The sequence below is a fragment of the Callorhinus ursinus genome, unplaced genomic scaffold (assembly GCF_003265705.2).
Source record: "Callorhinus ursinus isolate GAN/ISIS: 27379988/994484 unplaced genomic scaffold, GSC_fseal_2.0 scaffold9, whole genome shotgun sequence".
Taxonomy (NCBI): Eukaryota; Metazoa; Chordata; class Mammalia; order Carnivora; family Otariidae; genus Callorhinus; species Callorhinus ursinus.
In genome coordinates, this window is record NW_027397071.1 from 3,425,196 (window position 1) to 3,442,165 (window position 16,970).

The following is a 16,970-nucleotide window of genomic DNA, read 5'->3' on the forward strand; positions in this document are numbered from 1 at the left end:
GTGGCTTCTCAAACTCTGTGTGCCTCTGACTTCGCTGGAGGGCTAGGGAAACTGCCCCTCGCTGCCCCCCCCGCCGCAGCTTTGTGACTTAGTGGTCTCAGCCAGTCCCCAGGGGATGCTGATGCCCCACATGGCGCTCTGAGAACCGCGGATGGTCAGCGGCTGGTACGCGCTCCAGGCCCCTTGCAGCCCGGCGGAGGCGTACCTTTCTGACTTCATCTGCAGGACTGACCATTTGCTCTCCCCGAATGTGGTGCACAGAGCAGTTCCCACCTTTGCTCCCCTGTCCCCTCTCTCATGGGTGTCCTCTCGCTCCCCTCCTGTGCCTGGGCAACACCTACTCACTTGTTTTTCAAGGGCTGAGCTCTGACGTCACACACTTTGTGAAATGTGCAGTCCCTCCCGTCGCGGTCAGGATTAAATGCCTCTCCTTTATCTTCCCATACCTCCAAAAGATCAATCGCCTCTTTATTCAATCATCCATTTCTTAATTTGTTTAGCAATTGGTTGGGTCACAGTCTCTGCCCTTCAGATGCTTATAATTTCGTAGGAAAGAAAAGGCCTTTAAAAAATGAACCTCAATGTGAGGCAGCCTGCAAGAGCTCTCGCAGGGTGTAAGAGAATCCGTTACTGATGGAAGAAAGGAGTTCTGGGGGGGGTGGTGCACACAAAGCAGGGTCCGCAGGATGGGGGGTGAAGTTGGCCAGTGAAGCCACGGCTCCCCCCTGCTGCTGAGTCCCTCCAGATGCCTCTCACCACCTGCTATACGCTGTCTTTGCTGTAACACAGCAGCCTCTCCCAGAATGCCAAACCCATGATCCCACCCAATAAGAGGCCTAGGAAGGGAACTCTCCAGATGCAGAAAGGGCCTGTCCCTCAAACGGGGCACAACCTGGCTCCAGGAGCCTGAGGCGCCCCCTGGAGGCAGCACGAGCGTGAGCCTGAGCCTGAGCCTGTGCTAGCAGGTGGGGCCTTGCCCCGCAGCCTCTCTTCCTGCCCCTTCCTCCCGCTGACTCACTGTTGGGCATTAAACCAGCCTCTGCCCCTGGCTTTCCTATGACCTGTGTGCGGTTGCCCTCCCTAAAACCATTCCTTCACAGGGGCCCCGTCCGGGGATTCTCAGGCTCTAAGGTGCTCAGGAATCACCCAGGGATCTTGTTGTTAGAGGCAGATTCTGAGTCGGTGGGGGGTGGGTCCGGGAGTCTGCCTTTTTAACAGGTTCCCAGGTGACGCCAGGCCTGGGCCAGGGGCTGCACGTTTAGTAGCAAGTTGGTCACTTAGTTTGACAGTTCTGGGTCTCATGGTGTGCTTTGCATGTGGCACCGAACCCAGAGACCAAAATGAAATGGAAATAGTAAAAACGTATTACACGTTTATGTTATACCAGGCTCTGTACTAAACTCTTTCTATAGACTGTTGCGTTTAGCCGACACAACACTTTTATGAGGTGTTGTCATCATGTAGATGAAAATTCCTCCAGTCCTAAAGTGGGCTGTGTCCCGTTTGTCGGCGTCGTTGCCCGCCCCCCCCACCTCCGCCTCCACGGAGGAGGATGGTGCAAGCAGGCTTCACAACGCCCAGGGCAGTACTGGTCAGGACTCATGAGATCTTCCTAATTAGGCATGGGGGCTGCCGGCTCTTCTGGGCTTCAGGCAAGGCCCTCCCTGCCCTTGAGATGGGGGAGGAAATTCCGAGCGCAGAATAGGAGCTGACCCCTTGCCCACCTGTCGGGCAGGCACCAAATTTCAAAACTGCCTCTCTTTCAAGCTTTTCAACACTTCACAATATTTTGACATGGGAAGGAAAGAAAAAATGGAAATGCTTTAAAACATCTTTCTTCCTTGGATTCTTGTTCTTAGACCACGTGACTGAATTGAGGCTTAGTCATAGGATTTCAGTTTAACATATGCAGTTACTATAGCAATTGAGGTTTCCTTAGTAACAGTTGCAAAAATAATCCGGCCCCAATTAATAATACATTTTAAAGCTCTTTCTACTCCACACTGAACAACCCAGTTTTTTGGACAAGAACCAGATAATTCAGGTGGTATCATTTGTGCTGATATAGATATCATTTGCATGTGGTGAATTGGGTTGGAAGGGAATGAAAAGGGAGCTCGTTGTTTCAAGTATTGTAGGAATCAGATCTGAAAAATCGACTGGCAAGCTAAGTGCATCTAGTTTGTGGAGCTGGGAAGCTTACTGGTAAACCCTGCCCTGGATTCCTGTGTGCCCTGGAGGACTTTGTGTGTTTGAAGAAGGGAGAAGGCAGGGGACTGGGCTTGTTCACAAGAAAGATGAAAAGAAGGGTGGGGTGTGGGACGTAGGATTTCTCTCTCATGTTGGTGTGTTCTTTTTTTTTTTTTTTTTTTTTTTTTTTACAGAGAGGGGAAGAGGGGGTGGGGGAAAGAGGGGCAGAGGAAGAGGAAGAGAGAGAATCTTAAGCAGACTCCAAGCCCAGCAAGGAGCCCTTCGCTGGGCTTGATCTCGTGACCCTGAGATCATGACCTGAGCCAAAATCCAGAGTCAGACACTCGACCCACTGAGCCACCCAGGCGCCCCTCATATTGGTGTGTTCTTGATGGCTTGGGAAGGTCTGTGGGAATGTGAATTCAGTCATTTGTGAGGAGTGTCTCCTGATTCACCACTGAGTTACTTGTTCTTAGAGTTGCTTTTGCAGTAATGGCATTGGGTATCAGATCCCCCCGTCCCTTGGCTTGCTGAATCCTCTCTGCCATCCAGAATGTTTATCTGTGTGTGACCAAGGTGTCCCAAATGACTGTCTGGGGCTTTCAGAAATTTCAGTTGTGGTGTGAAAAGCTGCTTTCACTGTTAGCTCCCTAGGAGGAACTTGGAGCTGCGTCTTTTTCCTTTTTTAAAAAACTTTTTCAGTAGGGGGACAATAGTGGGTAGGGAAGAAGCAGAGCCAGGTATAAGACGGATGGAGTGGGTACGATCCCACGTTACCTTCATAAGATATATTTCCTTAGACCTTGGCTTCTTGCCACCTTAAAGGTGAGCCCAGTCACTAATTAGCAGGTAGGGTGGCACTCTGGAGTCTGCCCTCCCTCTGGCTTTGGAGCAGGGCGGCAAGGGGAAGGACACTGGAGTTAGCTCTGTTCTGTCCCATTGCTCACGACTTTCTTCTCAGCCTCCTCCCTCTCTCTGCCCCGAGGAAGATCACCCCTAGCAATCCTTTCAATACCTGCTACCATATTTCTCTGGCACGCTCTCCCCCACGTATCCCAGCAGACATTCGAGTACTTTCTGAAGCCCAGGCACTGTGCCAGGCTCTGGGGGGTGCTGCGATGAGAACGTCCACTAGGCACGATGGTGGTGATCTTCGGGGTATCCCTGGCCCTTAGCATCGGGAGGGGCACACTCGAAATATTTGCAGACTTCCAGAGAAAAGGTTGATCTCTGCCCTCAGGGCGCCCACAGACTAGGGTGGAAGAGAGACTAAGGAAAAAGAGTCGGAAGATATGTAGAGGGTGCTGATGCCAGCGCTGAGAGGGGCTGCCAGCCCAGGGTGGGAAGGAAGAAGGGGGGGTGGAAAGACGAGTGCACAGAAGGGCCAGAGGGGAGGTGGTGGAAGGAGACAGGCAGAGAGGTCAGCTGAGCAGAGACCAGAGCTCAGGGCGGAGGTGCAGGGGGACTGGGGGCGAGATGAGGGGGGAGCTGGAGGGGTGAGTCGTGGAGATGAGCCAGGACAGTTGGGCGAGAGCCAGATCCTGGGGGGACTTTGTACTGTGAAAAGGAATTATTTTTTTCCTTATAAGCTATAAGCAGTTGGGAGCCATTAAACTTTCTAAGCAGGGAAGTGATTGGGCAGATCTGAGTTTTCGCGGAGTCCCCTGGAGGCTGCGTGATAGGAGGGGAGGCAGGGAGGAGGCAGGTGGAGGGATGTTGGGGTGAAGCCAGCTCCGTGCTGCCTCCCTCATGCGAAGCCCGGTCGCCTTCAGTCCCCCGGGGAGCTGTGTGGGGCGCCGCTGCTGAACTGCCCCACCCCCTTCCTCTGCAGTGACCAAGTTGCAGGTGAGCAAGTCCAAGAGGACCCTCACCCTAGTGGAAAACAGGCCCATCCAGCTGAGCTGCTCCGTCAAGTCTCAGACTAGCCAGAACTCGCACTTTGCCGTGCTGTGGTACGTCCACAAGCCCTCGGATGCCGACGGCAAGCTCATCCTGAAGACCACCCACAGCTCGGCCTTTGAGTACGGCACCTACGCCGAGGAGGAGGGCCTGCGAGCCAGGCTCCAGTTCGAGAGGCACGTGTCCGGGGGCTTGTTCAGCCTCACGGTGCAGAGAGCCGAGGTCAGCGACAGTGGCAGCTACTACTGCCACGTGGAGGAGTGGTTGCTGAGCCCCAACTACGCCTGGTACAAGCTGGCCGAGGAGGTTTCAGGGCGCACGGAGGTCACCGTGAAGCAGCCAGGTAAGGACCCAGGGCGCGGCCGTCCTGGGCTAGTGGCTTTAGTGCAGACAGACTGCCTGGGGGCGTGGGGCGGCAGGGCTCTGCAGGGCCCATGCTGGGGGTGGGTGCAGGCATGCAGACCCTCACCCTAGTGCCGTGCGGACTGCTGGCTTTGCCTCGGGCGCGTCCTGGTGCTGTAGGGCCAACTCAGGAAAGAACCCTCCACTCTGCTGTTAGGGACAGCATCTTCCTCACCAGGTAGTGCCCCAAGGGGCGGCTGTGCTGAGCAAGAGGCCTCAAGGCAGGGTCCCTGAGGGCTCCTGCATCTCCTCCTGGGTTTGCAGGTTGCACCCTGGATCTCGGGCCGGCGCCAGCTCCACACCCAGCATTCTCGCCTGGAAGGCGTTTTCTGGTCCCCCTCGTCTGCTCCCCTTTCTTCCTTACCATCCATTTCAGCGCCCGGGGCGAGAGCCCTTCCCATCTGCAGAGCGGACCACCCCTCGGTCCTGTCTCAGAGCCTGTGGGTGCAGGCCTCATTCTGCTTCCCGACAGACCAGGGGTGGCACCTGACCTCTGTAAGCACGCTTCCAGAGAGGGAGCGCTTCCTACCTCCGCAGGACTCCCTTCCATCCACCGCAGGGCAGCCCTACTTGTTGAAAAACCCTCCTCCACGTAATTCCCTTCCAGGTTTTAGCTCTGCCCCTGGAACAACCCAGAATAAGTTTGGGTCACATCTTTTCATGCATGAAGGGGGCCCCTGTCAGTCTCCCCTTCTCCTTGTTAAAGAGCTCTAGTTCTTTGAGCTCCCCACACGATGTGGCCTTTAGCTCCCTCTCCATCCCTCATTCCTGCATGGCCACGATCTGTTGCTACCCTGTCCTTCCTGATGGGCTGGGGTGCCCCGTTGTGCCCCAGGTCCCGGCTCCACGCCTTCATTTATCTTGTCCTCTCTGCCTGGAACGCCCCTCTCCTGCTGCTTCTCCCCTGTCTTCACTCCATCCTCAAGACTTCCCTCAGCACCACCTCCAGGAAGCCTTCCCTGCTTTCTCCCGTATCACCAGAGGTTCCCTTTTCCTTATAAAACACCTCGTGTAATAATTATTTGTTTGCATTTCTTTTCCACTCTACTTTAAGTACTTTGAGGACACAGCTGTGTCTTTGTGTTTTCAGCCACTAGTCTGGCACCCTTAATAAATACCGACTGAATATGGAACGAATGGCTGCTTCCCTCGAACACCCCAGGGCCTTTGCATTTACTGTTCTCTTAGCCTGGAACATGTTGACGATAGATATTCATTGATCTCCTTCTTTCTCAAAGAGGTGTTCCTAGCTCATTTTAACTAAAATCGCATCCCAGTCACCCTGTACCCCTCTCCCTATCCCCTGCATGGCATACATCACCACCTGGCATTCTGTTTATTTACCTATTCACATGTGAGTAATTATGAACTGCTTATTCATATTTACATTTAAGGAAATGCATTTATTATCAGATATTATATATTACATATAGAAGTAAATGTGCGTATGCGTGCTTGCGCGCGCGCGCGTGTGTATATTGTTCACTGTTCTGTTCCCATGGCTTGTCTCCCAGGAGGCCTTGGTAGACATTTGTTCACACAGCACATGGAACCAGATGCAGAGGCCAGGACGTGAATGCAGTGGGGCCGTTCCCCCTCTTTCCCCTTGGGACGTTGTATTGCTAAGACTGCACCAGTGCAGGCTTCGGAGCACCTCGCGGTGACACGTGAACCGTTCTGTGGGTGCATTGCCAAGGAAGCTCTCATCTGCATTATCCCTCTTGGTTTTTCCAGAGACCTCAGGCCAGTCCTTGGGGCTTTTGAAAACTGACAGTTGTCATTTCGCCCACAGATGTTCTTTTAAGTTTCTGTTCTTCCTATATGTTTTCAGTTTTGGTCACTTTCTCTGCTGGGCGGACATGATCCCCCACCCACCTCGAGTTCCCCTTAGTCACCATTCATCCTTTGCCTTTGCTCATTTGTGCAGAAACTAAGAGATTCTCAGTGGATCCTAAATTTATCAAGGGAATTTCCCCATCTGAGACTACAGACTTAAAGCGAGCTAAGTGGGCCAACGCACAGGGCTGCACGGATGTTTGTCAAAACACATTTAGTGAGATCTCTGTTTGTGGGAATACTAACACTATAAACAGCAAACTCACAGGACACTGATTAAAACAACACATCCCTCCTTTTCAGTGATTTTTTTTTTGTTTCGTTTTTTTTCCTCCCCCTGCTTCCAGTTCTTTTTCTCTACACACCACCCCTCTCTTTCTTTTCCTGATGAGAAAGAATATGCTTATAGAGCTTTTAGAAAATACACAAAAAGAGAAGAAAATACTCTTTCAACCCAAAGACAACCAGAGTTAATATCTTCATACATGCACATGCACATGCACATATATGTATATGTATGTTTTCGGGAGACTGGTTACTTAAAAATTTTTTTAAAGATTTTATTTATTAGAGAGAGAGGGTAAGCAAGGGGAGGGCCAGAGGGAGAGAGAGAATCTCAAGCAGACTGTGCTGAATGTGGAGCCCAACTCGGGGCTCGGTCTCATGACCCGAGCCAAAACCAAGAGTTGGCCACTTTACCAAATGAGCCACCCAGGCACCCGTTTTTTTCTGTTATTTTAATTTTTTGACCTTTTAATTACAGAAGTTACTGCATTGCATGGTAAAATATTCCAACAGTTTTGAAGTGTAAAAATGTAAAAAGTGCTCTGTGCATGGCCCTCCCCCTTCCTCGGGTATCACTCAGGAAGTGTCCTTCACTAGGTGCTTCTGTGCTTTTACAGTTTTGTAGGTTTTTTACCCCCCTGGTCCAGATAAGCTCATCAGAACCTTTTATGAAATTACACGCATGTCGTCAGGGCATACCATCATTAGGGACACTTTTTTCTCTGGAGGAGAATCTGGTTGGCTGAGTTTTCAAGTCACCGGTTCTATTAATACCAGGCTTCTCTTTACTAGGGTGAGATCTGTTCTGTTCCCACTTTGAGAGGGAACCCGAGAAAGTAAGAATTGCAATTCGTAAGGCCAACTTGGGAACATATTTAACTGTCTCATCTGCAGTTCTTTTTGTGGTGGACAGTCCAACATATTCTAGTCATCATGTGGTCAGTTTTCAAAATTTGCTCTTGGTTCGAAAGGGGGTCTCACCTTGTCCTTTTCTGCCTGGCCCTTCCCAGCCAGGCCTTCTGGTCAACCATAGGCTCATGGGCTGCTCTCATTTGGATGTGGAGTCATCTATACCCCATGCTTGTCCCCTCCTATGCATCTGAACCGATGAGATAGAAATGGGGGGACAGCTGTTACCATGAACTGCTTGCAATCCATGCACTCAGACGCGTGATCAGGGGACTCAGAATGTGCGTGGAAAGGGTGCATGCAGGTGGCCTGTCATTCTGTGAGGCCTAATATGTCTTTTCTCGCCTTTCTAGATAGCCGCCTGAGGCTCAGCCAAGCGCAGGGGAATCTGTCGGTCCTGGAGACACAGCAGGTGCAGCTGGAGTGTGTGGTGCTGAACCGCACCAGCGCGGCCTCCCAGCTTGTGGTGGAGTGGTTTGTGTGGAAGCCCAACCACCCGGAGCGGGAGACCGTGGCCCGCCTGAGCCGCGAGGCTACCTTCCACTACGGGGAACAGGCGGCCAAAAACAACCTGAAGGGGCGGCTGCATTTGGAGAGCCCTTCCCCGGGCGTGTACCGGCTCTTCATCCAGAACGTGGCAGTGCAGGACAGCGGGACCTACAGCTGCCGCGTGGAGGAGTGGCTGCCCAGCCCCAGCGGCGTGTGGTATAAGCGGGCAGAGGACACTGCCGGGCAGATGGCTGTGACCATCATGCGGCCAGGTGAGGGTTAATGTCCCCAGGCCCTCACTGCTCTGGGTGTTTCCCCTCCAAGTGTCATACTTTGTGCACTGCACAAAATGAGTGTATTAATCCGTTGTTTGCAGTTAAATTTATGAGCGTTTACATTTTGCATTTACATTCAGGATTGTCTCACATTTTTTTTCCCCTAGTGAATGGAAAATGGCACATCTGGCTTTGGCCTAAAGTGATTCTATTTCTTAACCAGAATAGCATTTTTCGATTAATTGTTGCAGAACATAGAGTAGTTTCTTTTTAAGAGTACATTCCGACTGAGAAGGTGGTTGGATATGCAAAAATCTTGAAACAGTAGCCATGTGGTTTAAAAAAAATTAAGCCTATAGATTTTCAGTGGAAAAGAATTGATTCACATGCTTTAAATAGAAATAGCATGCTTTAAGTAGGAAAAGATGAAATTCAATCTCATTTCCTAATAATTTTGTTGGTACCAGTGACTGCTCCGTGTGGCCTTTCTTGTCTTTGTTGTCATTTCTAAAGTTGCTAAATGCACATGATTACGTGGTATAATTATGATTACCCATTTCAACCCGTAACGAAAGCAGAGGTAGGCCGATTCCTGGGTCCCCTGCAACTTCACATCCTCATCCATCCGCCATCACATCCATCCGAGTCCCAGCAAAAAGTCAGTGGTCCCCCAGAGGACATGGAGCAGAAAGGAACTGGTGGCCTGCGTCGGTGTGAGCGCTCTGTCTTGTCCGTTTCCCGCGCATCCCCGCATTCCGATCTGTGGTCTCTTGGAAGCATCCGTCACGTTTGCACGTCTCACGAGAGCGGCTCTTTTCGTGGGTGGAGCCTCGCAGCTATGCCCGCCCCATGTGTCACAGAACACACTTCAGGAGTGAATGTGCCCTTTGTTCCGGGAAAGGGGCATTATCTCACTGCTCCGTGTCTTGCCTACACTGGACAGGAAATCACCTCTGCTTTGAGTTACTCATAGTTCCCATGAGCTTTTTTTTTTTTTTTTTTTTCTTCTTTTTACTGTGCCTAGAAACTGCTGCGTGTCTTCTCCCAAACGTGAAATTGTAGAGAGGTGGCAGCTGAGCACTCTTCTCCCCCAACACCCACCGATGTGCGCGTCCCCACACTAGGGCTGCAGGGAGACTGGGGCGGGGTGGGGGGCAGACATTTAGGGAGCACCGGCGGCATTCCTGCCTAACATACAGAGAGGAGGCAGAAGCGGACTTTCTTGGGGCTTATACCTGAAACAGGAAAGAGCGCAAAAGTCTGCACAGGGAGGTGGTTTGGCCTATTCTAGAAGGGAACAGACATGGGCAACCAAATCAGTATAGAGATATGTTAAAGGGGGTGGGGTGTGGACAGGTGGACATTAGTTTCATTCAAAAAACTTGCATTGAATCATTACTGCAGGTGAGGCACTGGAAGGAGCCAGGAAATCTAAATTAAAACTCAAATGCTTAAATAGCAAGCATCCAGGGGCGCCTGGGTGGTGCCATCAGTTAAGCACCGACTCTTGGTTTCAGCTCAGGGTTGTGAGATCAAGCCCTGCATCGGGCTCCACGCTCAGCGCAGAGTCTGCTGGAGATTCTCTCTCTCCCTCTGCTCCTCCTGCTTGTGCTCTCTCTCTCTCTCTCTCTCTCAAATAAATAAATAAATCTTTAGATTGTAAGTATTCAGACAAGAAGAAAACAAAGGGAGAGTAGATGGGGAAGAAGCCAAGGAACTAAATGTCCAGTGGTCTCTGATCGTCTTGCCGTTTTGGGTGTATTGCATCTTGTTGGCCAGCCACCAGGAGCTTTAGGATACCAGTGTGGTAGACTCTGCAGAGCAGAGGTGCCCTAGACTGCTCCTTGATCTGCAGTATTTCTCTCTGATGGCTTTGGGGTTACAGTTAGCCATACTCTCTGGAAGGATCAGCTGATGAGCCAAGGAGCGTGAGTTGCCGGTGAATGGATATTCTGCGCCCTGCCACCTTGCCCTCCAGCGTGTTCTCCCCCGTGGGAGCTGGACTGAGGCGCTGTTCCCACCACCTGTAGCCGGTTCCTGAGGCTTTCTGTGCCAGTGATGCAAACCGAGATTCTAGATGGGCCATGGGGGGTGTGGAGGGGCTTGGCAGAGCCCCACAAAGGTGGGAGAACCCCCAGCTTTGTGTTCACCTGTGAGCAACATTAAGCCAATTCATTGAAAGCCCAGGATAGTACTTGGGAAATGCTCCTATTTGGTCTTCGTCCAAGCAGAATCCCGATTTGGTATCTTTACTTTTGTTACCATTATGTTGGCATCTTATATGAGCATTTCATAAACAGAGCCAAACAGGCCATTTAGGAGGTAGGGAATGGATTATTTGTTTAGTACCTACCCCGGTGAGCCAGAAAAAAAAGGGGGGGGGCACAGCAAAATAAAGAAACAGATTATGGCTGCCTAGTGCTGTCTGATGTGTGACTCACCTGCTTGGGTACCTCTCCCTGGCTGTTCTGTGTCTCCCGTCTCCGTCGGGAGGATGCTGTCCGTGTCATCCTTCTGGGGGCTCTATGCTCAGGGCGAGGGGCCCTGTCAGGTCTTGGGCTTGAGTCCTTGGAGATTACTTACCTCCTCGGGTTCACTGTGGCATAGATAACGGTCCACATGCACAGTTTAAACTCAGAAGCTGAGGGGTGAATGAATTTCCCAGGGCTGCCATAACAAATTAGTACAAACTTCATAGCTTAAAACAACAACAGTTTATCCTCTGACAGTTCTGGAGGCTAGAAGTCTAGAAGCAAGTTGTCAGCAGAGCCAGGCTCCCCCTGAAGCTTCTAGGGAAGAATCCTTCCTTGCCTCTTCTGACGTCTCGTGGCCCCAAGTGTCCCCTTGGCTTGTGGCTGCATTGCTTCAATCCCTGCCTCTATGTCCTTTCTGTGTGTCTCCTTGTCTTCTTATCAGGACACCAGTCATTGGATTAGGGCCCACCCTAAGTCCCAGGGTGAGCTCGTTACCTCTGCAAAGACCCTATTTCCAATCAAGGTCACATTCTGAGGGCCCAGATAGACGTGAACTTTTAGGGGGACCCTTCAGCCCCTGCAAGAGGTTACAGTGAAAGTAAGTGTCCCTTCCTCCCCAGATTCCCATAAGCAGCCATGCTACCAGCTTCTTGTGAATTCTTCTGTGGATATTCAATGCAAATATAAACAGATACATGTGTCGGAATAAAACATATTTTCTTCTGCACACAGTGACTGGTAGGGTACCCAGTGTCCTATAGCCTAGCAACCTTTCTGGAGACTCTCCTTCCGTCTTGCTCCTTCCACTAGGTGTGTGTTGTATATTACTGTGTTACTAGAGTGTATTTGGTGATGGGCGTGCAGGTTGTTGTGAGCAAAGAAGTTAAAACAGCTTCGTCTTCCTTTCTTGCCCCTCTCCTCCCCCAGATGCTGCCCTGCAGGTGGACACGGTGGTCCCCAATGCCACAGTGTCCGAGAAGGCAGCTTTCCAGCTGGACTGCAGCATTGTTTCTCGGTCAAGTCAGGACTCCCGCTTTGCCGTGGCCTGGTACTCCCTGAGGACTAAAGCTGGAGGGGAAAGGGACGGCCCCGGCCTGGGCGAACGGGAGGAGGAGGGGGACGACGAGGAGGAGGGGGAGGAGGGGGAGGACCCAACGGAGCGGACGGCCCTGCTGAGCGTGGGCCCAGACGCCGTCTTTGGCCCGGAAGGCAGCCCCTGGGAGGGCAGGCTTCGCTTCCAGAGGCTCTCCCCGTTGCTTTATCGGCTCACCGTGCTGCAGGCAAGCCCCCAGGACACGGGGAACTACTCCTGCCGAGTGGAGGAGTGGCTGCCCAGCCCTCAGAAGGAATGGTACCGGCTGACCGAAGAGGAGTCGGCCCCCATCGGCATCCGGGTTCTGGACACAAGTGAGTTTGCCCAGGTTGCAGGGGAAGGATGTCTCTGTTGGCTCCAACGGTCTGGAAGAATAAAGTCAGAGCTCGATTATGGGTTAATAAGCAGTTTTCCCACCTGTCATAGGCATTTCGGCTTTGCCATGCCAGTTCGTCTAGTTGACCCTCAGTTGAGGCTAGGAGTTAAAGTGAGAACATACCATCCAGTAATCTTCCTAATCAATGCGATGTTCCACCAGATTCTATTTTAGTAAGATTTCATTATCCAAGTATCTTGTGAGATGTTACCGTGTCGCTCTTTAGAATATCCAGCCTAGGGTGATAGACATTGGGGAGGGTATGTGCTATGGTGAGCGCTGTGAATTGTACAAGACTGATGAATCACGGATCTGTACTTCTGAAACAAATAATGCAATATATGTTAAGAAAAAAAAAAAAAGAAGAAGATAGCAGGAGGGGAAGAATGAAGGGGAGTAAGTCAGAGGGGGAGACGAACCATGAGGGACGATGGACTCTGAGAAACAAACTGAGGGTTCTAGAGGGGAGGGGGGTGGGGGGATGGGTTAGCCTGGTGATGGGTATTAAAGAGGGCACGTTCTGCGTGGAGCACTGGGTGTTATGCACAAACAATGAATCATGGAACACTACATCAAAAACTAATGATGTAATGTATGGTGATTAACATAACAAAAAATTAAAAAAAAAAAAAAGAATATCCAGCCTAGTCCCCCTTTAGCCAGTTAGCGCGTTTCAGACTCAGAAGGAGGACAAAAAATGAAGCCCGAGTGCGTCGCTGCTCTGTTTTTCTCAAGTTCCTGGCTCGTGTGTATTTTGGAGGGTGACTTGGAGGTTGAGCTGGATTCTGCATGATTGGCTGGGATGACCAGGATACTGCAGGGCCCTGCTCACCATCAGCGGCTACTCCAGAAAGGTCTAGAGCTCAGAATTCTCATCAGATCAAGGGACTCCATGGCCAGAGGCTGGAAGAAATAATTGCTGACCTGAATGATTTTTTCTCACAAGGCAGTCTTTTAAGTTGCCCTCCTATCAAAGTGTGGCATAGAGCAGACTGAAGGTGGCGTTTGTCACCGTAAACTTGGCCTGCAATGCAGCAATAAAAAATCTGCTGGAAACTGTAACCTCTTTTCCATTTCAGCCAAAACATTTTACCGGGTAAATTGATTTGAGGTTTCTCGTTTTGTCAGCTTTTTTTTTTCTTTGACTACCTCCTGTTTAGGAGATGGAACCATATGAAATTGAAGTTTTGTAGGTCAAAAGTGGGTGACTATCAGCAATTTCATATACTTTGGAAATCTAATAAGTGTAAGTGCATGTTGAATTTTCTTAATAATACTGAGCAACAGCTACGCAGTAGAAAGGAAACCAGAGAAAAGCCTAAATCATACTGACACCCTAACAATCTACTGAATAACCCAAAAGTACAAGCGAAGGTGTTTAGACCACATTTTATCTGTCCACTGTGGATGTCCCTATTTATTAAGTTTCGTAGTACATAGAGGTCATCCAGCAGCCTTGTTTTCCAGAGAAAATGGAAGGTCTCCTGCTGAGGTCTCCTACGCCAGAGCAGACCTCAGCTGGGTCTGGGGCGTGGGGGAAGCAGGTTTCATTCCCTTCCATATCCAGGAATAACTAGCACTGAATTCACTGTGGACATTTGTAAATGGTCCGTAATGGCATTTCAATTGATAGTGTTAAGCAAGTAAGCATCATTTCTGGTAAAACTGCTCTCAGAAGCTGGCGGGGGGAGAGAACGGGTCCCCTCCCAAAGAAGGACGTGTGGAGCAGAGCTGAGCGCATAGGGACACGTGAAGTATCACCGGGCAGGCAGCACGGACTGGGGTGGAGTTAGCTGCTCCACCATCTAGATGCAGTTGGGTTCACAGTCAATAAACTGTATTTGGTTCTATGGCTCTGCAAGCACAGTACTGGCTCCCCGTGGGAGATGGAAGCATTGCTCTGAATGAACTTCAGCTGGGAATCGGAAGGGGCGCTGCTGTGTGAACAAGGCTAGGGGGGTGGTCCCCCCTCCCCTAGCAGCAGCGGGGGAAGACAGCGTGGGGGGCAGGAGTTGGGTTGGGTTGGGCTGGGCGAGGGCTTGGGGAACGAGGGCTGGCGGTCCAGGCTCCCAGCCCTCACGGTCTTGCCTCTGTTCCAGGTTCCACCCTGCAGTCCATCATCTGCTCCAATGATGCGCTCTTCTACTTTGTCTTCTTCTACCCTTTCCCCATCTTCGGCATTCTCGTCATCACCATCCTGTTGGTGCGCTTCAAGAGCCGGAGCTCCAGCAAGAACCCGGACGGGAAGAACGGGGTGCCCCTGTTGTGGATCAAAGAGCCACACCTCAACTACTCCCCCACTTGCCTGGAGCCCCCCGTGCTCAGTATCCACCCGGGAGCCATAGACTAAGGGGAGCCCAGCGGACCTCAGCCACAGAGGAGCTGAGACTCTCCCTTCCTGCCTCTTGCTCTGTGATCACTCAGCAGACGGCACCCAACCTCTGGAGTGCTCTCGCCCGAAAACCGTCAGACTTGAGAAGTGTTCAAAGTCCCCGATCAGTCACAGAGACAGACTGCCTCTCAGTGGCAGTCCTGGTTGGTTAGCTGTTTTGGAGCAGATGTCCTTATCCTGCAGAATTAGGCTCCTTGTTTCTGTTTCCGGTAATGTAGTGAGTAGCTCCAGGTGCCATGTCTACTCACTGATTTATATAGTATTCTCATATAGATGTGACAGGGGTTCTTATTCTTTGTAATGGACTCTTTTGAAATCCCTTTGGTTTACCCTTTTTGGATTCCGTAATGTGACGGACGAATTTCTCTTTAAGGTACCACTGATGGCAAAAGGAGGGATGAACTTTATGGCGCAAAGGAATCTCTTCCAAGACTTAACTGTTTTTGCATACTTGAAAATGCTACCCACGGATCAGAACACACCCAAACGTTTTCTACTTTCTTAACGAGACTCGAAAATTATGTGTAGTGTGGGCCCAATTTGTATCTTATCTTCTCCCTCTGCTGGAGTGGTTGGAACCACTTTGTAGTCAAGATGAAAGCATTGAATTTTGCTTCAAAGAACTGTGTATGTACAACAGAAATCCTGCATAACCCCATTAGGAGTAGATGGTGCCTGACCAGCCTTTCAGGGAGGCAAAGAATAGGCTTCATCCCAAGCTTGCCAAAAAAAACCCCCACAAAAACAAAAAACCCGCTTTGTTGGAGAATAAGTCAAAAGCCCCAAACAGCACACACTTTGCCAGCTAAAGTGGGCAATGGGCTGCTTTTAGCAGCCACTGACTTTCAGATTGATCAGAGCCAGTGATCAGGGAAGGAGGGACAAAAGGCTAGTTGTTGGCTTGATCTGTTCTGCACCAGACGTCTCTTAACTGATAACTTGAGTGGGTGGGCTTCTATTTTAAGGTGCTTTGCCAAACTCTTAAGGGAAAGTGGCCAGGGAGCCTGAAAAGGGGACAGTGCTGAGCTGACCACAAGGGGCCCAAGCAGCTGCCCACAGGATACCACATACCTGGAGGGCATGGGGTGGGCTGACAGCTAAGCTCCTGCAGGGGTCAGTGGTGGGAAGGGGTGGTTTCCAGAGCCTGACCTTGGAGACCAGGGGAGGTATAACTGCCACGCTGGAGGTATGAAGACTGGGTTTTTCTTCTTCCCTCCAGGTAGATTTTCCTCAAAGAGAACGGTGTCTTTCTTGTTCACCATTTCTGTCCGCGTGGGTCTTACTGCCATGAGAAAATCTGCCCCGGAGAGGTCCGGACACAGCCCTTTTGTGACCCAGACGACCTAGTCTCTGCGGGAAGTCATCACATGGCTGCGTGGGTCTTTGCCTTTCCCTTTCTTAGATCTTGTTTGTGGTTTTAGGCGATTTGGTTGTTCATTGTTATGGTGGCTTTTCATTCGAATGCCCACTGAAGCCCAGCAAAGCCAGTGTCACCCTGTTCCTTTACACTACGGGGCAACGTGCTTGGCTCCCCTGGCACGCCGTCATGGGTTACAAGTGTTGCCTTTCGCTCACTCCATGGGAGGAGTGCTTATGCCCTGGCGTTTCTTTCTCTGTTTTGCTGGTCAAGAGCACCGTCTCCTTTCCTCTTGAACTTGCATCTTGAAGCCCCAGGGAATTCCCAGTTTAGAAAAAGCCACCAGGGATTCTGGAGCTAAGTCTAACCAGAGAGAGGATTGTCTGTCCTGAGGCTGAACAGACTCCCTGGGAGGCCAGGTGGGTGCCGATCCGTATCGGGGTCCGTGGGGATGCTGGTGGCGTGGGTGCTCAGCGGACGCTCTGCTGTTGCGCAGTTGAGGGGTAGCAAGACCACCAACAGGCTTGTGGAGAGCTGCCTCCCTTTCTTCCCCCCCGCACCAGTACTCTCCTATGAGACCGTGTGCAGGTACCACCACCTTCATTCCTCTGTTGCCTGATGTGCTCATTCCCATTTATTACGAATACTGCGTCAGCGCCTCAGAGGCACAGAGCCCACCTGCTCAGCCGTGAGGGAAGAAGGCAGTCCTTTGCCCCATTTCTTCCTTTCCCGCGCCGGGGTTTTCTGGGGATAATTGGCCCCTAATTGGTAGCCTGAGTCAATGAGGGAAGATGACTTACTTTCCTCTGTGAGAAGGGGAAGATGCCAGAGGGCTGGCCGGGACTGGGCGTGTAAGGACTAAGAAGAGTTGACTTTGCACTGGTTCACAGCTGTAGAAAAGTAGGTAATGCACGGAATTAAATATGTGAAGCAGTTGCAGGAAATGTGAAAGGAAGAAAAGAAACCGAAGCCAGTGTTTTAATAATTGGTCCC

The 16,970-nt window shown here is 51.0% G+C and overlaps 1 protein-coding gene across 3 annotated transcripts in view; it reads left to right on the forward strand.

Annotated features, from left to right (window-relative positions):
- The window catches only part of IGSF3 (immunoglobulin superfamily member 3), an 89,992-nt gene extending 74,635 nt beyond the window's left edge, over positions 1-15,357 (forward strand). For all 3 annotated transcript variants that reach the window (XM_073896075.1, XM_025872566.2, XM_073896076.1), the window contains 4 exons: positions 4,022-4,432; positions 7,875-8,282; positions 11,687-12,166; positions 14,328-15,357. In XM_073896075.1, coding sequence (XP_073752176.1) covers positions 4,022-4,432; positions 7,875-8,282; positions 11,687-12,166; positions 14,328-14,578 — 1,550 coding nt within the window. In that variant the 3' untranslated portion in view covers positions 14,579-15,357. The remainder of the gene's footprint in view (positions 1-4,021; positions 4,433-7,874; positions 8,283-11,686; positions 12,167-14,327) is intronic.
- Positions 15,358-16,970: the final 1,613 nt, after the last annotated feature.